The sequence below is a fragment of the Lepidochelys olivacea genome (assembly GCF_965140295.1).
Source record: "Lepidochelys olivacea isolate rLepOli2 genome assembly, chromosome: 11".
NCBI lineage: Eukaryota > Metazoa > Chordata > Testudines > Cheloniidae > Lepidochelys > Lepidochelys olivacea.
Genome location: NC_140421.1, coordinates 60,305,042 through 60,331,655, shown reverse-complemented (window position 1 = coordinate 60,331,655; position 26,614 = coordinate 60,305,042). Strand labels below are relative to the sequence as shown.

At 41.8% G+C, this 26,614-nt stretch overlaps 1 protein-coding gene across 3 annotated transcripts in view; it reads right to left on the bottom strand.

The window, feature by feature from the left end:
* KIAA2012 overlaps window positions 1-12,230 on the bottom strand; it is a 103,986-nt gene extending 91,756 nt beyond the window's left edge. For all 3 annotated transcript variants that reach the window (XM_084644135.1, XM_084644136.1, XM_084644137.1), the window contains exons 1-2: window positions 11,889-12,230; window positions 6,497-6,781 (exon numbers count right to left, since the gene is read on the bottom strand). In XM_084644135.1, coding sequence (XP_084500261.1) covers window positions 6,497-6,781; window positions 11,889-11,975 — 372 coding nt within the window. In that variant the 5' untranslated portion in view covers window positions 11,976-12,230. The remainder of the gene's footprint in view (window positions 1-6,496; window positions 6,782-11,888) is intronic.
* Window positions 12,231-26,614: the final 14,384 nt, after the last annotated feature.

Below are 26,614 nucleotides of genomic sequence, written 5' to 3'. Positions count from 1 at the left end.
TGAATTAGTGTTCTTGGTCCAGTTCCTAGTGTACAGTAGATCATTTGCATAATTGTTGACAGACACAGCAGAGAGTTCAAGCTTGGAATAAGAGTGAACACTAAACACTACTCTCTCCAGAGCTAGCCTGCAAGCCCCGGCGTTGACGTTTTTTGTGGAAGAGGATGGGGAGCAGGAGCAGGAGATCCTTTAAATGGCAAGGCTAATAATTGCAGATTTAATTTTGCAACAGAGAAGTTTCTAGCTGTTCTAACCATGAAAATCTCTTGGCTGGAAGGTTAGTGGCAGTGATCTTTCCTGTTCATGACTATCCTCACCACAACTGCCATGAGGTGCTTGTTGGGGTCTACAAAGCCAGTGGCCATGGGTTCCCCAGAATTTTGGGAGAATTCCTGAGTTGGTGTTTGTTGGGGATAGAGGCACCTGGATTGCCACAAATGATACTAGAACTTCTGTGAGTTCCCTCCTGCTTCCTCCTGAGCTGCTGGCGTGACTCTGGCTATAAAGTGGAGGGAAAGATTGGATTTGTGCTTAAGGGACTGAATTGGGACTCAGGAGGGCTGGGTTTAATGCCCAGCTCTGCCACTGACTCCCTGTGTGACCTTGGGCAAGCCACTTGGCCTTTCTGGGCCATCTGTTCCTCATCTGTATAAAATGACAAAGACACTTCCTTTCTCTCTGTCTTGACTGTTTAGACTGTAAGCTTTTGGGGGAAGAGACTGTCTCAGTCTGTGTTTGTACAGTGCCTGGCAGGGCTGGCTCTGATTTTGGTTGGGGCTTCTAGGTGCTACCTAATACAAACAATAATCAATGGTAAGGGTAGGCTGTAGGCACAGAAAGGCTGTAGACAAGGCTCTGGCCCCTGATGCATGGCCTATACACACTCATTTTAAAATGGCAGGTTTCAGAGCAGCCGCAAAAAGCACAGGAGTACTTGTGGCACCTTAGAGACCAACAAATTTATTAGAGCATAAGCTTTCGTGGGCTACAGCCCACTTCGTCGGCTGCATAGAATGGAACATATAGTAAGAAGATACATATATATACATACAGAGAAGGTGGAAGTTGCCATACAAACTGTAAGAGGCTAATTAATTAAGATGAGCTATTATCAGCAGGAGAAAAAAACTTTTGTAGTGATGATCAAGATGGCCCATTTAGACAGTTGACAAGAAGGTGTGAGGAAACTTAACATGGGGAAATAGATTCAATATGTGTAATGACCCAGCCACTCCCAGTCTCTATTCAAACCCAAGTTAATGGTATCTAGTTTGCATATTAATTCAAGCTCAGCAGTTTCTTGTTGAAATCTGTTTTTGAAGCTTTTCTGTTGCAAAATTGCCACCCTTAAGTCTTTTACTGAGTGGCCAGAGAGGCTGACGTGTTCTCCTACCAGTTTTTGAATGTTATGATTCCTGATGTCATTTATTCTTTTGCGTAGAGACTGTCCGGTTTGGCCAATGTACATGGCAGAGGCGCATTGCTGGCACATGATGGCATATATCACATTGGTAGATGTGCAGGTGAACGAGTCCCCTGATGGCGGGGCTAATGTGATTAGGTCCTATGATGCTGTCACTTGAATAAGTATGTGGACAGAGTTGGCATCGGGCTTTGTTGCAAGGATAGGTTCCTGGGTTAGTGTTTTTGTTGTGTGGTGTGTGGTTGCTGGAGAGTATTTGCTTCAGGTTGGGGGGCTGTCTATAAGCAAGGACTGGTCTGTCTCCCAAGATCTGTGAGAGTGAGGGATCATTTTTCAGGATAGGTTGTAAATCTTTGATGATGCGCTGGAGAGGTTTTAGTTGGGGGCTGAAGGTGACAGCTAGTGGCATTCTGTTATTTTCTTTATTGGGCCTGTCCTGTAGTAGGTGACTTCTGGGTACTCTTCTGGCTCTGTCAATCTGTTTTTTCACTTCAGCAGGTGAATATTGTAGTTGTAAGAACGCTTGATAGGGATCTTGTAGATGTTTGTCTCTGTCTCAGGGATTGGAGCAAATGCAGTTGTATCTTAGCTTGGCTGTAGACAATGGATCATGTGGTGTGTCCTGGATGGAAGCTGGAGGCATGTAGGTAAGTATAGCAGTCAGTAGGTTTCCGGTACAGGGTAGTGTTTATGTGACCATTGCTTATTAGCATAGTAGTGTCCAGGAAATGGACCGCTTGTGTGGATTGGTCTAGGCTGAGGTTGATGGTGGGATGGAAATTGTTGAAATCATGGTGGAATTCCTCAAGGGCTTCTTTTCCATGGGTCCAGATGATGACGATGTCATCAATGTAGCGCAAGTAGAGCAGGGGCATTAGGGGACGAGAGCTAAGGAAGCATTGTTCTAAGTCAGCCATAAAAATGTTGGCGTACTGTGGGGCCATGCGGGTACCCATAGCAGTGCCACTGACTTGAAGGTATATATTGTCCACAAATGTGAAATAGTTGTGGGTGAGGACAAAGTCACAAAGGTCAGCCACCAGGTTTGCCATGACATTATCGGGGATACTGTTCCTGATGACTTGTAGTCCAACTTTTTGTGGAATATTGGTGTAGAGGGCTTCTACATCCATAGTGGCCAGGATGGTGTTTTCTGGAAGATCATCAAAGGATTGTAGTTTCCTCAGAAAGTCAGTGGTGTCTCGAAGATAGCTGGGAGTGCTGGTAGAGTAGGGCCTGAGGAGAGAGTCTACATAGCTAGACAATCCTGCTGTCAGGGTGCCAATGCCTGAGATGATGGGGCATCCAGAATTTCCAGGTTTATAGATCTTGGGTAGCAAATAGAATACCCCGGTTGGGGTTCTAGGCATGTGTCTGCACAGATATGTTCCTGTTCTTTTTCAGGGAGTTTCTTGAGGAGATGGTGTAGTTTCTTTTGGTAATCCTCAGTGGGATCAGAGGATAATGGCCTGTAGAATCTGGAGTTAGAGAGCTGCCTAGCAGCCTCTTGTTCATATTCCAATGTATTCATGATGACAACAGCACTTCCTTTGTCAGCCTTTTTGATTATGATGTCTGAGTTGTCCCTGAAGCTGTTGATGGTGTTGTGTTCAGCACGGCTGAGGTTATGGGGCAAGTGATGCTGCTTTTCCACAATTTCAGCCAGTGCACGTCGATTGAAGCAATCTATGTAGAAGTCCAGTCTGTTGTTTCGACCTTCATGAGGAGTCCATGCAGAATCCTTCTTTTTGTAGTGTTGGTAGGAAGAATTCTGTGGGTTAGTATGTTGTTCAGAGGTATGTTGGAAATATTCTTTGAGTCGGAGATGTCAAAAGTAGGATTCTAGGTCACCACAGAACATATTTATTCAAGTGACACCATCAAAGGACCTAATCACATTAGCCCCGCCATCAGGGGGCTCGTTCACCTGCACATCTACCAATGTGATATATGCCATCATGTGCCAGCAATGCCCCTCTGCCATGTACATTGGCCAAACCAGACAGTCTCTACACAAAAGAATAAATGGACACAAATCTGACATCAGGAATCATAACATTCAAAAACTGGTAGGAGAACACTTCAACCTCTCTGGCCACTCAGTAAAAGACTTAAGGGTGGCAATTTTGCAACAGGAAAGTTTCAAAAACAGACTCCAACGAGAAACTGCTGAGCTTGAATTAATATGCAAACTAGATACCATTAACTTGGGTTTGAATAGAGACTGGGAGTGGCTGGGCCATTACAAATATTGAATCTATTTCCACATGTTAAGTATCCTCGCACCTTCTTGTCAACTGTTTAAATGGGCCATCTTGATTATCACTACAAAAGTTTTTTTCTCCTGTTGATAATAGCTCATCTTAATTAATTAGCCTCTTACAGTTTGTATGGCAACTTCCACCTTCTCTGTATGTATATATATGTATCTTCTTACTATATGTTTCATTCTATGCAGCCGATGAAGTGGGCTGTAGCCCACGAAAGCTTTTATGCTCAAATAAATTTGTTAGTCTCTAAGGTGCCACAAGTACTCCTTTTCTTTTTACAGAGAATGACGTTTTTCAGTGCTGTCCAGTTGCCACCTTTCCATTAGCACTAAGTTCATGTTATTAAAACGTACAAGTTATTGTAAAACAAAACTAAATACATCTGTGGGTAGACTGAAAATCAGGGAGAAAAGGGATCAGAAGAAGAACTTGAGGAGACTGGGTCTGACACACTGGCTAGGGAAATGCAGAGACATAGTCTTCCTGGAGAAGCAGTTCTCTTAAGTATTTCATTTCCCAACTAAGGATTAAATGCTGCCTTCTGATGCTGTTTTGCAGGAAATATTTACTAATCAGAGCCTGATTTTTCAGAAGTGCTGAATACCTGCAGCTCCCATTGACTTTCGAGGGAGAAGTGAGCACTCAACACTTCTTAACATCAGGCCTAACTTTGTGCTAGCTGTTGTGAAGGCTGGATTCTGTGCTGTTATTACTGATGGTAGTCAGAATGTATAGAACTGGCTCTGCAAGGTGCTGTCTCTTCTTCTTCCTCCCCACCATCTCTGACACTCAGGGCACCCTTCCAAAATCTATTCAACAAGCCTCCACCAACACATCATTCCTCTCTCCCTAAAAATGCACTTCTGCAGCTTGCTTGCACTTTATTAAACGAATCGTGAACTATCAAGACACTGTGAACCAGAGCCCTGGCCCCACCCTGGCCCGTTTGCACCCAGTAGCAGAAAGGGGCTAAAAAGCCAGTTTAATAGGCCTCCTGAGGATTCTCACTAGAGGGGAAGGCCCTAATGGTATAGAGCCAGACTAGGGTTTAATGGGAATGGGCAGGGAAAAGAGGCCATGGCTAGAGTGCCCCTTCACTCCAGCAGTTTTTAGCTGTTAGAATGGCCCCTTGGGGCCATAGGCAGCCAAGTGCAACTTGCAGGAGCCCCAACCTGCATTAAGTTATGCTGGGGCTGAGCAGTCCTCTGGTGACCCCAGGATCAGGGAACCACAAAGGTGGCACAAAGTCATATTTTCATAGAACCCTCACAGCTACCAGATGCTGCTCTGGCACAGCTGAGGATCTGGCCCAGCATGTATAAAGTGGGCAACCATGTAATAGAGTCATAGTTCATGTCTCATGCCAGTGCACTGACCAGGATAGTGACGGTCCCTGAGCCGGGGCACAGCTGTGGAGGACAGGCTCTTTTTGCCTTCACTATCCATGCCTTGGGTGCCCACGGACACAATCTAACCCCATGTATGAAACTTTCAGTCTCTGGCACTGATCTTTATAGCAGAATATATGACAGAGACAACCACTGCATGGGCTTGTCTCTTAAAACATTTAGTCAGCTCTGACTCTTCTTATAATGATGATTAGATGATATATATGTATTTGACAGTGAGTATGAGACTACATGATGTTGGGTGAAGATCCCTGATGTTTTATATTCACTTTCACTTACTAGGAAGCTGTGTCATCAGCAAAGTAGTACATCAGATGTGAATTAAATTTGAGGACTTACTGTCATACACAGACATCTCTCCATATACAGATTATTGTGTGTATATATAATATATATATATATGGAATATGTGGTGATGAGGGATATTGTAAAAAAAATTGCCACAAATCTGGGATGAGCTCATTACTTCATAAGCAGTGGAGCCAAGATAAAGTTGTGCAAGTCTTCCCAGACAAGTGGCAGTAATAACTATATGGTACCTCGCACCATCATGTGTTTTGTTGTGGTTAGATACTATGTCTTTGTCTTCTTAAAAATCTCACTCCATGTCTTCCCCTTTGAAGTAGGGTTTTAGTTACTACAACATAGAAAGAATCATGTCATTGGTATGGGGGGAGCTTAGTGATGTTCACAAGTAGAGTGTAAAATAATATAATGTAATTGTTTGAGATGTATACCATAGCTTGCGAAACATAAGAGTTTATGTGATTATGATCATGTGGCATGAGAATGGTTGGCTGACAGATGAGCAACACTTCCTTTTTGAGGTCAAGGATGAAAAATGTCATTTTAGCATGAAAATTTTCCCACTTTTATGTAAACAGGGGAGACTTGACCCTCACCAAGGCTGTTTGGGACCAACCCCAGGAGTGAAATCCTGTCTCCATTGAAGTCCAATGGCAAAACTCCAGTTGACTTTAATGGAGCCAGGATTTCACCCCAAGTTGGCTGTAGGGAAAGGGCTACCGCTGCCTTCTGTACTGAGTTACAGAAGGGTGAGATTCACCCTGTATAGAGGGCCCACACAAGGCCTAGTGATCACTTAAACCCCTTTTAAGCCCCTAAAACTGGAGCATGTAAAATTGAAACCCATATGTAAATATACCAGAGAGTGCTTAAAGGGAAGAGGAGAAGAACAAGATGTTGCTTGTGTGTTTGCTTGAACACAGAATCCAGTTTTATCCTATTAGGAGCTTGCTTTCTTCAGTAAAAAAATACATTATCAGGACTCCTGGAATCCCAAGGTGTTAATCTAGAAAAGCAGGATTAGCATTTTAAGGGATCTCATGTAGTCTCAATTCTGGTAGCGAAAGAACCATCCTGTGTGCTCTTACCTGTCTGCCTCCATATGCCAAAATGGCTCTTGTCAAATCTTGGAGCGTGTGCAGTTCAATCTGTAGCTTATTCCTTCTGTGTCTGAGGCCTTGCTGGCCACTCCTCCCTCCTCTTTGTTTCCATGATGGCTGTGCTAAATCTTCAGAGTAGAGAACCAGCGCACCAGTTTTTGTGCTGTAGGTTTTAGGAAGATACAAACCCCAGCAGCCCTTCATAAACTGCCTCTCATTCAGGAATCTGCTGACATGGCAATAACCTTCATGAGACTTCCAGTTCAGATAATCCTAGCATGGAAAAAATCAAAAGATAGGATAGACTTTGGTGGTGGGGGGGAAATAATCTTTCTCAGCTTGGGGTTGAGAGTATGTGGCTTACCAGATACACAGGAAATTATTCTTTGTTTATATGCTTACACCACTCTGGCCTTACTAAGTGAATTTAGGATTTGACCCAATGTGAACACTGAATTGTTTACTAAGGCTTTACTCTATTCTTAAGATACCTATACACTTACGGCGGTGTGTAGCATATAAACACTGCACGTCCAGCTAGTTTGGATATAAATAGCAGTGCAGACAGTGAGTCATAGCTTAGACAGGTAGAGTAAAATAGAGTGCCCTATATGCCTGAACCCCCCAGGACATATACCCTACACAGCTCTCTACATGCCCAAGCAGTGCCTCCCACATCTACACGTTATTTTTAGCAGCATAGTGTCCTGCTATCACCCTGCTGCTGAAGCCTTTCCCTGCCGTGTGTAGCTACACATGCTCTAGACACCGCTGCAACCATAGGCAAGGCTTTACAGGGGCAGGACTATTACTGACATTAGTGAGCACTTTCATTGACTTCTCATTGCCTGTATGAGGATTTGAGGACCAAAGCCCAGTCTTTTGTAGATGAAAAGTTAATAGAAATTTCCATTTAGAAATGTGTGGGAACATTTTATGACACTTATCTTAGGACAAATCTTTAGGTGACAGATCTGAGAAACTGTCCCAGATTGACAGGTTTCAGAGTAACAGCCGTGTTAGTCTGTATTCGCAAAAAGAAAAGGAGTACTTGTGGCACCTTAGAGACTAACCAATTTATTTGAGCATGAGCTTTTGTGAGCTACAGCTCACTTCCTCGGATGCATACTGTGGAAAGTGTAGAAGATCTTTTTATACACACAAAGCATGTGTATATGCTTTGTGTGTATAAAAAGATCTTCTACACTTTCCACAGTATGCATCCGAGGAAGTGAGCTGTAGCGCACGAAAGCTTATGCTCAAATAAATTGGTTAGTCTCTAAGGTGCCACAAGTACTCCTTTTCTTTTTGTCCCAGATTGAGGTGTCATTAGAGGAGGTTTTGGAACAAATTGATAAATTAAACAATAAGTCACCAGGACCAGATGGTATTCACCCAAGAGTCCTGAAATAATTCAAATGTGAAATTGCAGAACTGCTAACTGTGATCTGTAACCTATCATTTAAATCAGTTTTTGTACCAAATGACTGGAGAATAGTTAATGTGACACCAAATTTTTAAAAGGGCTCCTCTAGAGGAGACCCCAGCAATTACAGGCCAGTAAGCCTGAGTTCAGTACTGGGCAAACTGGTTGAAACTATGGTAAAGAACAGAATTGTCAAACACACAGGTGAACATAACTTGTTGGGGAAGAGTCGACATGGTTTTTGTAAAGGGAAATCATGCCTCACCAATCTACTAGAATTCTTTGAGGGGTCCACAAACATGTGGACAAGGGGGATCCAGTAGATATAGTGTACTCAGATTTTCAGAAACCCTTTGACAAGGTCCCTCACCAAAGGCTTTTAAGCAAAGTAAGCTGTCATGGGATAAGAGGAAAAGTCCTCTCGTGGATTGGTAACTGGTTAAAAGATAGGGAACAAAGGGTAGGAATAAATGGTCAGTTTTCAGAATGGAGAGAGGTAAATAGTGGTGTCCCCCAGGGGTCTGTACTGGGACCAGTACTATTCAACATATTCATAAATGATCTGGAAGAAGGGGTAAACAGTGAGGTGGCAAAATTTGCAGATGATACAAAACTACTGAGATAATTAATTCCAAAGCAGACTGCGACGAGCTATAAAGGGATCTCTTAAAACTGGGTGACTGGGCAACAAAATGGCAGATGAAATTCAATGGCAATAAATGCAAAGTAATGCACGTTGGAAAACATTATCCCAACTATACATATGAAATGATGGGGTCTAAATTAGCTTTTACCAGTCAAGAGAGTGATCTTGGATAGTTCTCTGAAAACATCCACCCAATGTGCAGCGGCAGTCAAAAAACCTAATAGAATGTTGGGAATCATTAAGAAAGGAATAGATAATAAGACAGGAAATATAATATTGCCTCTATATAAATCCATGGTATGCCCACATCTTGAATACTTTGTGTAGATGTGGCTGTCCCATCTCAAAAAAGATATACTGGAATTGGAAAAGGTTCAGAAAAGGGAACAAAAATTATTAGGGGTATGGAACAGCTTCCGTATGAAGAGAATTTAATAAGATTGGGACTTTTCAGCTTGGAAAAGAGACAACTAAGAAGGGATATAATAGAGGTCTATAAAATCATGGAGAAAATAAATAAGGAAGTATTATTTACTCCTTCTCATAACACAAGAACTAGGGGTCACCAAATGAAATTAATAGGCAGCAGGTTTAAAACAAACAAAAGGAAGTATTCCTTCACTCAACGCACAAGCAACCTGTGGAACTTCTTCCAGAGGATGTTGTGAAGGCCAAGACTATAACAGATTATAACAAAAAAGAACTAGATATATTCATGGAGGATAGGTCCATCACTGGCTATTAGCCAGGATGGGCAGGAATGGTGTCCCTAACCTCTGTTTGCCAAAAGCTGGGAATGGGCGGCAGGGGATGGATCTTGATTATTACCTTTTTTGTTTATTCCCTCGGGGGCACCTGGCACTGGCCACTGTCGGAAGACAGGGTACTGGGCTAGGTGGACCTTTAGTCTGACCCAGTATGGCCTTTCCTATGTTCTTATGACCAACAGATCTATTGGGCTGTAGAATGGGCTCAAGCAATGGTAATCCATTGCTTCAGATATTTCATACCAGATTAGACACAAACACTATCAAATGTACTATAAGGGACTATCCTGTATTGACAAGGAGCTTGGGCTAGATGAACTACTATGACTTTTTCATCTCTGACTTCTATGATTCAGCACAAAAAGTTTTTCTTAGCGTGTTTACATACCTTAAATAGTGAAATTTATATCAGAGTACTTATTGTGCTAAGAAAAGTGATGGGTGTTACTTGATAATCTTAAATTCTAAAGTCAGTGTTCACATTGATCCTTAATATAACATACCATCCAATTTTTTAAAGACTCTCCAAAATGAGGGTCTGAATTAAAACCATATTGTGAACTATGTTAATTTTACTAAATCATACCTCCAAATCCATTAGTATGAGAGGGCAGTTCGTTATGCCAAAACAGTTTTTTTCCAGTAGTAAATTAATGGTTTTCAAATGTAAAAACTAACTTACCAGATTTCTTTAATAATTAAAAACGATTGCAATTCATTGTCTATTTATGTTCTTAATGCCTTCTCTTTCTGTATTATCATTAAAATAATAACATAATTTCTTTGTGGCATGGACTGTTTTAGCATTTTGTGTGTCTAGCATTCTTAATGTCTAGCACAAAGGGGCTCTGATCGGGCCTATTATTGCTATCATAATAGAAATAATAATAATTATTAATATTGCCTAACATCAGAGGCCCAAATCAGGATCAGGGCCCCACTGTGTTGGATGCTCTGTGAACAGATCTGAAGACCTTGTTCCTACCCCAAACAGCTTCCTCTTTTTTAAAATCTCTCTTCAATCTTTTGTTCCTCTTAGAAGCCTTTATTGATCAGTTTGTAAAGCAGAGTAGTACTGTGCACAGTAACTGTAAGGTGGTCTGACAAGGCTTTCTTCAAGGATGGGCTCTGTCTCAAATACTTTTTGAGTCTTTACAGTATGCTGGATGGCAATGCAGAACATTTTATAATAAAGAGCATGATAATCTACTTTGAATCTTCAGACCCTACTCTTTTTACCCTGAGATACTGTCCACTGCACTCAAATACTACTGTGATGGGTGTCTTAGAAATAGCATAGGTAAGTAAGGTAGACAGACTTGGTATTTCTTTGAATGAGGTACTTAGAGTGGGCTCTGATGTATTAGTGGTCATAGACCATGAAGAAAGACATGGAACATAGCCATGTAACAGTCTCCCTAGCAAAAACACTGACCTGGTGGGTGAGATTCATTAGACAATCTCAAATTAGTCAGAAGTTTCCAAATTGTTCTATTAATAGATGCATTCACATGCTCTTCTTGACTTAAAGCTACAGAACCATTGTTTGCTTGTCAACTACATAAAATTTCATGATATGATGATAATTACTCTCACTAATAACTACCCTTGGTTCCCATGGTGTGTACTGTCGAGAATTTAAATGGCAGGCCCCAGCTACTCCATGATAGTAAGATGACTTAACATACAAACAAGGCCAATTCTCCCCTCCTACACTCTGGTCCAAATCTACTGATGTAAATGGAACTGTGCTGTTGTAAATGAGATGAGAATTTGGGACAGATTTTGATTTCCATTACACTGGTGCAAACCTTGAGTAACTCAACTGCTTTCAGTGGAATTATCCCAGTGTAACTGAGATTAGATTAGATTGACCCACACTCCTTAAAAAAAAAATATCTGATTTGCAGTTGGTTACACTAAGGTAATTCTGAAGTCTAAGCGCCATTACATAAAATGCTTTATGGCATAAGATCGGTGATAAGAATTCACTGTTTTAACTATGACTCTTAAGTATATACTTTTAGCTAAGTGAATCTATAATTTTAACTGCTGTAAAATTGCTTTGGACTGTGCAATTTCTATAAGCTAAACAAAATATTATTTAAAAGCAGCACAGTAAACTTCAGCTCTGTGATTCTGATTCAGAACAACTCCATGCAGATCCCAGAACTGATGTGTATGCCTAGTAACCGATTGGTCTAATATTCAACAAAAAACAAAACCAAACAATAAGGATATCCCCTGAAGAATCTATTTCTTTATATTTAGGTTCTTTCCTCTGGACCTCTAGGTGCAAGTTTCTATTTCTTTAACTTGCTTGCCAAGCATTCTGGTTCAAGATTCTCCAGTTTGAATTACAACAGGCATGCATACTTCTTAGGTTACTAAGGCATTTTAATTTCAACAACAAATAAGACATCACTGAAAAAAATTCTGTCTCCATAACAGTTATTTCAATATTAGTTAAAATCACAGAACAGAAAATTACCGTACAATTCATAATGGTTTGTTTGCTGCACTTTTGTAACCAGGACTCACCTCTGGTTCAAAGTGCACCTCCAATTTCTCCTGGTTTTTTTTGACCACCTGTCCAGTGCCACGGCTTAATAGGGAGAGACTGGGCATTTTTCCTTAGTGACCTTTCATCTTGCCTCTAAAACTGTAAACTTATTATCAGAGTAGTCTGCAAGAGAGCTTTGTAAACAAGATCTTTGTTATGAAATATGGTAATTTATAGATCAGCTCTTCCTTAATGCGCAGCTCCGAATAGCAGAAAAGCCTCTCTGGGTTTCCGGAGTCCTCAGTCTCCTTCACAGTTCTAAGTGGAGTCAAGTTACTTTTCTCCTGCCTGTTCTGTGCACTTGTTGTTCCTTCTGTTCTGGTTGCTTTGGTACATCTAGGGATTTGTGAAACACAACCATCCTTTTTATTGTGATCAGAGGTTGTTTGTCTGTCGCTATGGCAGCAAAAGGAAATTAAGTTCCTTAAACCAGCAAGGGAGTGTGAAAGAGCAGAGATATTCAAAGGGCCAGGCTCAGATTTCAAGGATGTGCTGCCGTGCAATAATCACCCCTAGCTGAAGGAATGACATTATCCTTCCAACAGCTGCTTTATTTTTTCTTCCCAGCAACCCCCAAACCTCCATTATTTGTAACTCTGGTGTTAATAGAGACACAGAATTGCTAGAGCTGAAAGAGACCAATACCTGGGTCATTTAGTGTAACGCTCATTACCCCCATACTTGTGTCTGTGCAGGACTCTGATGACTCTACATCTCTGGTTCTCAACCTTTTCCATACAGTGATCCTGTATTACAACAGAAAAAGGTTTCAGGATCAACCTCCCAACTAGCTATAAAACAGAGAAGAGTTGTGTGCCTCCCAGATCTGTTCATGAGCCCAGGCTGAGAATCCAATCTTTCGATCAAAACTGAGATGACATTTTCCCTGCTTTGTGATCTGTCTGCTTTGTGTGTGTGCGCGCGAATCCTTAACTTCTTTATCTTTCATACAGGTGCAAGTTTCTGTTTCTTTAACTTGCTTGCTAAACTACCTAATTTGCCTTGAACTTTCAGGAGGAACAAGAGGGAAGGGAGTAACCATTTGATAAAAACATTTTCTGCTTGTACTAATGGGACATGCACTCTGGATAATCCAGTTCGTCCTGAAACCAGTATATTGTGTCAACTGCACTTCAGCATCAATCTTGTAGAAATGCCCCCTGCTGCCATGTAGAAAGATTTACAGCTGGCTACAGCCCTTCTACTTTCACCTTCATTTTATGTAGTGCCTTTCATGCAACATGTGCTCAAAGAGCTTTACAGTATACAAACAGCAATACAAATCAAATAAGCCTTCAAACAGAAGATCAGCTTTCCTGAACAGGCAGAAGTGGACCATTCCAGGGCAGAATGGTAATAGACACAAGTCTGCACTGGAACAGCAGATGCAAATCTTCCCAAACTTGGGATAATTTTGGTCCTAGATCCAGATGTGGTTCCATACTTCAGGACACAAAATACGTTGGGAAAATTCAGATTTGGATCAGAATCTGTATCTGAATTCAGATCCAAACCTTGTGATTAATTTCCGGCTTTGTCCTTCTATAGCAGTTTTCATCCATGGCTCTCCCAAGTGCTTTATAAACATCAATTAATGAAGTAAGAGGGGTCTATATTTACCTAACCTCTGGTATCAAAAGTCTTTGTGTTTGTGATTAGAATTTTTCTAATAGACATTGATGGTCACTTTAAATCTAAAAGGAATATTTTTTTAAAATTAGAGATGGGATTTTCCAATGTGTTATACCAGTTTTATGCCCGTGTATCTTCATTTATTTAAACTCTATTAAGTTACAGCAATAGAAATTCCAAGTAATGCAATGGTTTAGCAGATTCATAATCTGTAGCTCTACAGAGCTCTGAGTATCTTTTCAGTTTATACCAGAGTGCCTCTGTCTCACTGAGATAATGACTTTCCCAAGAGATTTCCTTGGATAAAACAACTATCTTGTCCTTCATTGAAGCTAAGGTATCTGCAGTACTCAAAGCATATACTTAGAATGACACACTTGATTCCGACTGGATGAAGGTGCATCTTTCAAAAAGGAAGCATGGCCTGATAGCGCTACCTATGAAGATTGGTCACCACTTTCCATTATAAGAGACTATTTTCATTGCTTATAAATTTCACTAACTAACCATTTGGGCTGAAAGTTTGCTCTCTGGATTTCTGCCTCTGGCTGGATTGTTTATTTATTTATTCATTATAATTTTGGCCAAAACAGTTGAGCTGTTTCAGAGAATGAGGCTAGTGAAAAATGTTCTTTGAGAGTCTCTAGAGCCTGTTGCTTTGGAATGGTTACTTCAAATTTGACAGAAAGGTGGCATTTGTGTCAGGGATGTGCCTTTTGCAATTCTTGTGAAAATCTGCCCAATGTAGCCTTTGAAAAACTGTAGTTGAGATCAGGTGAGGAGCCTAGGGGCAGACTGGGACTAGAAGGAGAAGGAGTCTGGGACTGAGAACCTGTGGGGCAGGGGGAAGGAACCAGCGAGTGAGGGGAGAAAGATTAGATGAGGAGCCAGATGTGGGGAGAGGATTGAGAGAGTGGGACAAGGAGTCAGCAGAGGACGCTGAGGCTGGACGAGGAGACCGAGGAGGGAGATTGGGATTGGAAACCCATGGGGATAGTGAAAGTGGCTGGGGGAGAGGCTACAGGTGGGCTAGGGTGGGGGATAGAGACAGAGTGAATGAAAAGACGGGGTGGGAGGGAGGGAACTAATTAACTGAGCAAAGAGAGGTGACTGGGATGAGAAGCCTGAGGAGTGGAGACAGGAATTGATTAGGTGAGGGGAACAGGACTGGAACTGAGAGCCAAGGGTGGGAAAGAGACAGGACTGGAACAGGGACAGAATCGATGGGTTGAGGCTAGCGTGACCGGATGTCCCACTATTATTGGGACGGTCTCGATATTAGACGCTTTGTCTAATATACACCCACTCACACAAAAAAGGGCCCCAATTTTTCACACTTGCTATCTGGTCACCGTAATTGAGGCAGAAGCTTGCGCGGAATGGGCATATGTGTCTGTGCTCACTAATGAACAGTCCCCTCCAGAGCCTGGAATGGAATTCAAGCTTCCTGAGTCTCACAATTCCTCTGCTGTCAGCAAATATCTGTGATATCCACTGGCAAAGTGTCCCTTCCTCTGTAGAACCAGCCCACACAGAGGATGACAAACTACTACTGCTATCAGTTACCCTCTTAGCTCTAGTGGCAGAGGTCTGGGCAGTGGATTTAAAGATTCCAACTCTGCTGATTACCCATGTGGATGTCAATATGATGCCACATGATGGAATTTTTGTTTTTTTCAGTTTGCCTTTTTACAAGCCTAGGAAATTGTATGCAAAAAGAACATTGAAAAGAATGTGAAAAGAACATTATTCAAGTTGCAAAGTCAAGCACTCGAAAGTTAAGAAATGACAAAATTAAGGTTGCCTGTACATTGTAAATTCCAACCCTTTGCATGTATATGTTATGATACAGTCTTTTAATTACATGATCTCGTGCTGTTTTTTTCACAGGACCACTGGCTTATACAATTCAGAGAATGGATTGTGCTCACTTAATGAGAAGCTATGCAATATTTTCTTTTCTTATTGCTCAGTGTGAGGTCTCAGGTCTTATTTACTGAACACTGTGGAACCCTGATCTGAAGGCAGAATTTTTAATGTTTTCTCATGGTCTTTTCTATGGGGCTCATCACTATAGTGTGTGAGTGCTTCGCAACACCCCTGTGAGATGAGGGGGTAACATTATCACCATTTTACAGAGGAGGAACTGAGACACATGGAGATTAAGGTCAAAAGCATTCACTGATTTTGGGTGCCCAGTTTAAGACTCATAAGGCCTGATTTTTCAAAGTAGTTAGCATTATATAGCACTTTTGGTGTTCAAATCACAGCTCCTCTTGACTTCACTTGCAGCAGTGATTGCTCAGCACTTCTGCAAATCAGCCCCCCACCGCCTCAAGTCAGGCACTCAGAAACACACACAATTACTGACCATCTGTGAAAAGTATGCAGTAAGTGACTTGCCCAGCTTCACATAGGAATGCCATGGCAGAAGCAGGGATAGAATCCAATTCACCAAGGTAGCATTCAACTGCCTTACCCATGAGACCATTCTTCTTGTCCTGCAGTCCCTGCCTTATTCTCTACACACCTTCCAGCTTCTGCAACAAACGAAGCAGAGGTCCTGCAGATAAGTCTCCTTTGCCACACAACCCTGATTCATCCCCAGAGCAGTTCCATCCTGTGGCATTGCATACCCAGAAGGTGGCCGTATTAAGATTCCACAGGGAACCTTAATTCTGACATTTGCTAACTTTTGAGAGCTTGACTTTGCTAACTTAATGTTCTTTAAACATAATTTTTGATGTGTGATTATATATAATTTGGGGTGATATGTCTGTAGTCTTTGACCCGGGGCAGATTAGAATATTGTGGAAGGTTGATAGCCATGTTCAACCTTTCATCTCACTCTCTGACCTGATAACTATAATGCATCTGTAATGTCTTTGTGACACTAGGGCCAAGTTCCACATTACAAACTTACTTTGGTATAACTATGACACTAGGGGATGTGAAAAATTTCCCCCCTCCCCCAAGCAATACTGCCCTAACCCTCGTTCAACATAGCAACTGCCTCTCAAATCAATGGATTAACTATGCCTACAGGAGAATCTCTCCTGTCTCCTGCTGCAGCTTTTTAGGTGTAGACCTGCCCTGAGGCTGGATTAGTGGCCTGCAACCATATGGTCTTGTCCTGTGATTCTGTCAGAGCTCACAAACAAAGCAGCAGCTAAATACCCTTGATGAAATATAAGCCTCCTTTGGAGATCTACTACCAGAAGTGGTGGTCTTGATGCAGTAATTGGCACCACTTTCCTTCCAAGTCCCTGCTAAACTAGTGCACAAGAATGGCTTCCTGGGTCGCTGTGCTCTCTTTGGGATGACATATAGACCACTTGTAATCACTGAAGATCGTATGGGATTTTTTATGAGACAGCTCTTAGCTCTGACATGCTGCCAAATTCTAACTTGGATAATTATATTCTGCCTATTGAAATTCAAGTAGATATGGTATTCTTTACTTCCTAACCTAAATGGTTGTGCACTGTTGCTGTTCACTGTTATTTTTTAAACACTTTATTTCAAAACAAGGATTACATAGCTATTTTAAACACTGTAAAATGGTTGTATTCCACCATACAGATGATGTGAAGTAGGGATGGGTGCAGCGATCCTTGTACATGTATGTGTGTGTGTTTATACATATAATATCTCAAATCTTGAGGTCTTTACTCACTATTTAGTTAGACCGTACCCAGGTAAGTCCCACAGACTACAACAGGGACCTTTTTAGAATCAGGACAGAAGAGCAACTGAATTAGGACCTCAGGGTTCAGCCCATAGCTGGTAAAGCACTTGGGAATCCTTTGGGATGTAAAAGTGCTAAATAAATGCAAAGTGTACTTTTTAGTACTGCAATATGCTTTCTATATACTGCTGCTTAAAAGGCTGGTCTATCCCTGCAACAGACCTACAATGTGGCCATGCAATAGTTATTAATAGGAAGTGAAGGGGATTCTGCTTCCCTGTGTGATGAATGACAGAACACCACTAGCCGTCACCTTCAGCCCCCTACTAAAACCTCTCCAGCGCATCATCAAGGATCTACAACCTATCCTGAAGGATGATCCCTCACTCTCACAGATCTTGGGAGACAGGCCAGTTCTTGCTTACAGACAACCCCACAACCTGAAGCAAATACTCACCAGCAACCCCACACCACACAACAAAACACTAACCCAGGAACCTATCCTTGCAACAAAGCCCGTTGCCAACTCTGTCCACATATCTAGTCAAGGGACATCATCATAGGACCTAATCACATCAGCCACACCATCCGGGCGTCGTTCACCTGCACATCTACCAATGTGCCAGCAATGCCCCTCTGCCATGTACATTGGCCAAACCAGACAGTCTCTACGCAAAAGAATAAATGGACACAAAGCAGACGTCAAGAATTATAACATTCAAAAACCAGTCGGAGAACACTTCAACCTCCCTGGACACTCAATTACAGACCTAAAAGTCGCAATTCTTCAACAAAAAAACTTCAAAACCAGACTCCAATGAGAAACTGTAGAACTGGAATTAATTTGAAAACTGCACACCATTAAATTAGGCTTGAGTAAAGACTGGGAGTGGATAAGTCATTACACAAACTAAAAACTATTTCCCCATGCTAATTTTTCCCCTACTGTTACTCACACCTTCTTGTCAACTGTTTGAAATGGGCCATCCTGATTATGACTACAAAAGTTTTTTTCCTCCTGATGATAATAGCCAACCTTAATTGATTACTCTCGTTGGAGTTGGTATGGCAAAACCCATTTTTTCATGATCTCTGTGTGTATATATCTCTTCCTACTGTATTTTCTACTGCATGCAACTGATGAAGTGGATTTAGCCCACGAAAGCTTATGCCCAAATAAATTTGTTAGTCTCTAAGGTTCCACAAGTACTCCTCGTGCTTTTTTTTAAGAGTTAATATTGTAGGCCTCACTAAACTCACAAGCAATGCTGACTCTTGTGTGTTTAGCTATCCCTAATGAAGTATTTACTACTCTTGAAACCATATATGCCTTTTTGTGGTCCCTGCTCTTGCATAACAAACTATTGCTTCATTCACTACACTGACTGCCTCTTGGTTTGTGGCTTGAGTGGAAGATGTTGAGGCCAAATTCATCCCAAGTCTAACTCAGTCATCTTCAAGGGAGTTAAACCAGGGATGTTTTTGGACCTCTGTGTTTAATGTTCAGTACCTTCAAGAGAATAGGCCTGATGCTTCACTAACTTAGTCATTTACACTTGTACAAAGTCAATGCAAAACAGGGGTGAAATGTTACCATGCTGATCGAGTAGTGTTTTACCCCCATTTGCACTAGTGTAAATTACCACACATTCACAAGGTGTAAGGCAGTAAAGAATCAGAACCAATGTGTGTAGTTTCTTGAATCCTGTGGGTTCTTCTGTTCTGAGTCCAGTGAGAGTGGGATTTCTAGTCTTGAAGGGCTTGTAGCAATAAAATGGATGATGCCATGTATTTCTTTCTTTGCCCAAATTATGTGCAATTTCTCCTCTCTGGACTGTGGTTATTGCAGAGTTAGCCACCTTTTAGTTTCTTTAAACAAGTTTTATTTCTTTCAAGTGAATTGAAGGTTGCGGTGTTATTATAGCCGTGTTAGTCCCAGGATATATTAGGGAGACAAGGTGATTGAGGTAATAATCTTTTGTTGGTGAAAGAAATAAGCTTTCGCGCTTTCACAGTAAGAGCTCTTCTTCAGGTGGGAAAGGTGTCTCAGCTAAATGCAAGATGGAACAGATAAGGAGTTTACACATGTTTCAAGAGACCATGCAAGGTGAAGTGGGCCGTTAAAACCTCTGCCCGTTGTAGGAGAAAAGAGGGTTAGTGAGTTACAGATTGTTGTAATGAGTCATAAATCCAGTGTCTTTATTAAGTCCATGATTTTTGGTGTCTAGCACAGTTATGAATTTAAGTTCCCAGGCTCGTCTTTTGAAGGTGGTGTGCAGGTTTCCTTAGAGAATGAGGACTGAGAGATTAGATAGGGAGTAATTGTTTTGTGGAAAGTGTTCACCCACAGGTGATACGGTGTTTTATCATTTTTCTGTGTGAGGTCATTTGAGAGTGTAGTGATTGTCTCATTTCACCCACATAGATTTTACTGGAGCATTTAGTACACTGGATGAGCTATACCACATGATGTCATAGGCATGTGGAGGACCCATATATCTTGAGAGGTGTGTTGTGGGAGGTACTGATCATCATAGCAGTGGAGAGATGTCTGCTTGATATTGCTTTGAGTTGGTAGGTCCTGGTTTTGGGGGATCTTGCTTCTGATGATGAGCTTGGCAAGGCTGGGGAGTTATTTGAAGGCCAGAAGATGGGGATAAAAAAGATTTTTTTCAGGATGTGGTCCCCATGCTGTGTATGCGTTGCAATTGTTAAAGGATACCCTGTATGGGTTCCTATGTGGGGTGGTAGATGACAATTAGGGGTGTGCATGCAGAGTTGTTGTTCCCCCCCCCACCCCTTGTATATGAAGCAGGGTCTCTCAGAGTATTTGGGTAGCCCAATGCACAATATGATCTACTTCTCTGGTGGAGTGTTCTTGTTTCGTGAAGGTGGTTTTTCAGTGAGTTAAGGTGTGTATCCCAGACTTTCTCCTCGAAGTATATGCTGAAGACCTAAAGAAGAGTTCTGTATAAGCTCAAAAGTTTGTCTTTCCCACCAACAGAAGTTGGTCCAATAAAAGATATTACCTCACCCACCTTGTCTCTCTAATATCCTGGGACCAACATGGCTACAGCAACACTGCGTACATAGGTAATAGCCCAGGCAACCTCAGGGAAAGTTTCCCCACCAATTTCTAAGGGTGAGAAAGTAACAAAATTATTATATCCATGCACTCCTTGGTCTCTCTGATGAGACTGCCAATAAGAGGGATGCTTAGTGTCAGTTACAGTGGTGAGTTTTCTGCTGTGAATATGTAGGGCTTGATTCTCTGTTCCTGCCAAACTCTGCTAGGTGCAGGAATGGGAGTGAACTTTAAACCACTTTCGTTTTGCGCCCTTTTTCTTGGGCCAACCAAGGTCATGCTGAAACCCTGGAGTAAGTTAGTGTGGTCCAAGGGCTACTCTAACTTACCTCCAGATGGCTAGGGTCATGAGGGGGGCTTTCCAGCAGATGGAGCATAATGTGTCTATAGCTTATGCCCCTCTTCCCCAAGCCACCGGCACCGTATGCTGGGGACTGAGTAGAGCTGCTGCCTCGTTGCAGTTGAGGATCCCCCTGCACCAAAGGAGTTCTCCAGTGGCTCCTGATGTCCAGAATCTTTGCTGCCCTTTGGTGCTGCTGAAGCAATAGGACGAGACAATAATGCAATCAGGTCCCTGCCCTTTGAAAATGTCTGTGTCCAATCATTGCCACACCCCGAACTATCCAGTCTTCAAAAGGTAACGGCTTCCAAATGGGGTAGTAAGGCTCCTGCGTTTGAAAAAGCTTTGGTTTCCGAACCATCGTGTTAGTTTAGTATTAGTACTTATGGTTTGACATATGGTAGGCATGATTTTTAATTAAAGCCTTCAGCTGTGTTTTACTGTGCAGGCAGCAGAGCACTGTGGAATTTACATTAAGAAAAATATACAATCAATGTCATACAGGATTGTCTAGTAATCAGAGTGGAAATCCAACTTAGAAACAAATTGGCAACTGATCAGATAAAAATTCAAATTGGTAACATTTGTGTTGGAAACCAAGCCAGATCTGGGAAAAGCTGACTCCAAGCTATTCTATTCCTCTTGCAGGGGAACTGAGTTGTGAACACACTGTAATATCAGAGCTAATGTGGAACACCTTTTACATAAACACGGTTATTAATGGGATAGGGTTATCTCTAGATTTATTTGATTGTTCCCTCTACTGTTTATATCTGTTTAAAATTAAATGTTGTTTTGAAGAGAAGTTGCCTAATCATGTATGGTTTATTTTTGTTTTTTAAACACTGTCAGTCAGATACTGGAGGTGTTAAGTTTTCCCCTTTTTGTTCTTTTGGCTCAGTATGGTCTAATAGGGAGATACTGGCAAATACTTGGGCACTTCACACGTTTTTCTAACAGACTACCACCTTTCTGATCCATTGTGTGAGCTCTGCCAGGTACTGAAAGAGTTAACGATATCTTTCAGGCCTCAACCACCAAATGCACTCAGTCCAGCACTCACATGGTTTGTATTCTTACACTGCTGGAGTGGTATGTTCATAGCATCTGGTTCCTTGGCAACAGCTTTCATTGGCTCAATCAAAGCCTTTTCTTCTTAAGAAAGCTCCCACTGTGACACCCCACCACCACCACTAATCACCATCTTAACTGAGAGTTTAAGAGGCAGCTGGTATGAAAAATAGTGCTTGTGAATGTGAGAAGAGTAAGAGGCTATCTTTATATAGTACACCTGCCCCAGACAGTGCATGTACTGATTTGTATTGGGTACACTGGAAAGGATCTGGTTTTCTACTGGAAGAGATATAGGGCAGCACCTAAAGAGTCCCCTTCGGAATAATCTGTTAGGCACAAATCTATAAGCCTTTGTGTTTAGTGAATAGTCATTTCCTGTTTTTAGCTCACGTGGTGTCAGGCCTCTCTGCTATTGACAAGGGGCAGTAGTGGGATGCAGGGGAGAGCACAATAAAATCCATATTGTCGAAGTCTTGTCCCCTGACAAGAAGGAAGCAGGAAGATGAAAATTCGCAACATGTGAACTGGAGAACAATGGGAATAAAAAGTTCACATTAAGCCACTTCAAGGGCTTCATGTAATGGGATTTCTGGCACTTCAGAGGTTGCATAGAAGTTGGAAAAGCCTCTACTGGAGGCACAGACATACTCTCTATACTTTCTAGTGTTTGGGGTTCATACTGGAGCCCTGATTAATAATCATGGCAATTAACACTCCCTTCACCAGGCTTCCCTGGGAAGAATTATTTCGGCCTAATTAACTAGAAGTTTAAAAGGGATATTTCCCTTATTGTCCTAGGCCTTAGTCCACAGCCTTGGAGACTGCGTCATCCTCCACAACCGTCAGAGACAGTTGCACTCCACAGATATGATGCAGCTGGAGACACCTGGTATCAAACTTAAAACCCAGGCAGTGAAAGGGCGGAGCATTTTCAGCATTGGGACCCCTGTTATGAAACTCCCTGCCAGAGGAGAGAAGACTGAAACTAAACCTGCTTTGATTGGATCTAAATATAAACCCCACCCTCTCGATACAGCCTTTCCCTAGGAACTTAAAAGATAAAATGAATCCACATGTTCCATTGAATATGGGGAAAGAAGGGAGGAAAACCCCTTTTGGGACAAGTTATGCTTTGTATTCATTACTGCTCTCTGGCTCTGAGATGCTAAGGCAATAGGTACCTTAGAAAGAAAGAAAAAAGGAAGAACCATCTTGTGACTAAATTACTGAACTGGGGCTTGGGAATCTGGGTTCAAGTCCCTGCTCAGCCACAGACATTCTATGTGATTTTGGGGAAGCCACTTAATCTCTGTGGCCTCAATTCCCTCTTTAGTTAGATTGTAAAATCTTTGGGCAGGGACTATCTTTTTGTTCAATGTGGGGACAGTGCTGAAGACAATGGGGTCCAGTTCCCTGACTGGGGCTTCTAGATACGTGGGAGTACAGACCATTAAGCATAGTTGTAGTAATAATAATAATAATCTGTAAAATGAGGATAATGCTCCCTGTGAGGATAAACTCATTAATATATGAGAGAGGTTTAGATACTACAGTGCCGAGAGCCACAGAAAAGCCTGTACGTATTTTAAAATATATTTTAGAGGAAGAAATTCAAAAGCTATAAACAATTGGCAATAGCAGCAATGAATTAAGTTATTCATGTGACAAGTATGTTGTTTTTAGTCACTTCTAACTTTGTGAACCAAATTTCTTCACACATATTGAAGATGTGTGTCCTCCCTGAGAGATGAGCTCATGGCAAGTATTGGAAGTTTAAAAACTAACCTGTTTTGACCATAACGTTTTTTTTAAATTTGATGCACATGCTTTTGAGGTAGTGAGCTATTCTTTTCTGAAGGTTTCATCACAACGTTTGAACCATTTTCAAGCATGGAAGGAGCATGTGTATAGGGGAAGGAATACAGCTTTTCTTCTGAGAAAAAAATGTTGACCTTTTTTGACGAGCTCTAGGGCCGCAGGGGAAAGTGACGACAACTCAGAATTCAGCAAGGGTCCTATCTCCTGGGTTGTAGATGTGCCTTTCATTGGTCCAGTGAAAATCAGATTTGATTTGCCAAAGTTTTATAAGAGTTCAGAAAACATACTTTATGTTTGCACACTGGATTATGGAATGTTGGGAGAGCCTATGCATACAGAAAATGAGTAGTGCCCTACCAAATTCACGGACATGAAAAATGCATCACGGACCATGATCTTTTGTGTACTTTTTTACCCTAAACTATACAGATTTCACGGGGGAGACCAGCATTTCTCAAACTGGGGATCCTGACCCGAAAAGAGGTTGTGAGGGGGGTTGCAAAGTTATTGTAAGAGGGTCATGGTATTGCCACCCTTTCTTCTGTGCTGCTTTCAGAGCTGGGTGGCCGGAGAGCGGTGGCTGCTGGCCAGGCACCCAGCTTTGAAGGCAGCACCCCGCCAGGAGCAGCACGGAAAGGTGGCAATTCATACCATGCCACACTTACTTCTGTGCTGCTGCCTTCAGAGCTGGGTGGCCAAAGAGTCGCACCTGCTGGCTGAGGGCCCAGCTCTGAAGAAAGCAGCGTAGAAGTAAGGGTAGTAATACCATCCCATGCCATCCTTACTTCTGCGCTGTTGCTGATGTTCAGAGCTGGGCTCCTGGCCAGCCGCCACTGCTCTCCGTCCGACCAGCTCTGGAGGCAGAGCCGCTGCCAGCAGCGGCACAGAAGTAAGGGTGGCAATACTGAGATTCCCCTACAATAACCTTGTAACCCTCCTCCCAATTCCCTTTTGGGTCAGGACCCCTACAGTTACAACACCATGAAATTTCAAATGTAAATATCTGAAATTGTAAAATGTATTATTTTAAAATCCTATGACCATGAAATTGACCAAAATGGACCGTGAATTTGGTAGGGTCCTAAAAATGAGTGAAAATTTCCACTAGAGAGATTGTCTCAAGGTTCCGTTGAATGTGCAGATGTGTGCTTAACAAAGTGCAATGTGCAAATGGTCTATGAAGGTGTGTATGGACCAGATAGCTGAAGATACATATGGAATCCTGCCTCCTTCCTACACAATAGCTGGGGATATATATGGAGGGAGGCAGCGCTCTGAAAAATCTGAGGCCTTCTTCCATGTGATATAGAAAGATATGTATGGCTTGAAGCAAGGGCTCTTGCCTCACTGATTGCAAATAATGTGCAGTACAGAGCATTCTAGTGCTGTGTAATATGTGGTTAAATATGGTGGAATTTCTTTGTTTAAAAAGTAGGAAATTCTAAACAAAAAAGCTACGTTAAGAGAACTTTATAGTTACAAAATGAAGCACTCAAAAGCCCTCACAAAAGCCTGTGTAACCTTAACTCTGCTCCCTTTTAATCACAGAGCATACACACAAATCTTGATATTACTTGATCAAATGTGTACTGTTTATCTACTGAAACCTCTGCTTCTTTCAGGGGTGAAATTCAGAAAACCAACAAAAGCACTGCTTAAGTCTCACTTATGCCCTGTTTTGAAGGCTGAAGCAGGATCTAAGTGCTGCATATGCTTTGGGCTGGCCCTCTGCAAAAGGTTGAATTCCACATTCAGTGCACCCATGGCAGGGTTGTGTAGAGTCCAGAGCAACCCAGCCTTGTTCAGTGTACTAGTTTTATGGCATGTCATGAATGAGACTTGTGTCTGTAGCACCCTTGCTCAACTCACTGAAGAAGCTGTGTGGTATGAATAAAGACAGAAGTCTCCTGGAAGAACAGTCCTAGGATTGGGTGCTTTTCCTGCCTCTTCCACAGGCTTTCTATTTGGCATTAGGTAAATCACTTAATCTCTCTCTGTGAAATGAGGATAATACTCCCTCACGTCATAGCGGTGTTGTGGGAATAAATGTATCAATTTTTGTGAGGCATTCAGATATTGACGATGAGCACCACAGAAAAGCCCATAAAGAATAGGAAAATTCCCTTATTCTGAGCATTGTTTATGTAGTTTGCAGTAACTGAGACATGGGCTACATACTGAACAATTTGTATTAAAAGAAATATTGAACAGCTGCCTTATTCCTTGAGCAACTACCCTGTGTACTTAGTAAATGGCTCCTGTCCAAGAACTATTCTACAACATATGATCATATAATTAAAGATGGCATTGTAATACTTACACACAAGGGGCAGAGTTAAGGTTATATGGGAATTTTTGTCACTTCCTGACTCTTGACATTTTTCAACCTTAACATTTTTTTATAATGTAGTTTGTCGTATGGAACACATTATATAGATCAAACGTTCTGCCTGAAGGTTTAAATACTAGTATGAAGACAAGGTCCCTGCCTCACAGACTTCGCAATCAAAAGGTCTGTTCCCATTCCCATGGATTTCATTAATGTCTGATCAGGTCTTAAATAATGTAATGACAGTTTTGACAGCAGTGACTCAAGCCAATAATGATTTAGGGTATAAATCAATAATCTGGCTTCTGTGGGGCTTAAAACTGCAAAAATATTTTTTCTGCGCTTTCTCAGCTTTGTATAATCTTCTACCCCGTGGGAAATACTTTGCCTTTCTGCTGAATTGGGTCCTTAGTACATCACACACCTGACAAATTAGTAATCGATGTAGGAAGGAGGCAGTCGCCACCCCTACTTCTAAAAGCGCTGGCATGTCTTTATATCACTGGCAGTGGTGTTAGAACAATTTTTATAATGGGGGTGCTGAAAGCCATTGAACAAAACTGTGAACCCTGTATATGATGGAAACCATTTCAAGCCGGGGGTGCTGCTGCACCCCCAGCATGCCTAATTCCAGCACCCCTGATTACTAATAAATATATGGACCGTGGCTCTGATGGAAAAGCAAAATCAATTTCCATCCCTGTTCTTGGGCAAGAACTTCTGAATTAAATCTAGTTA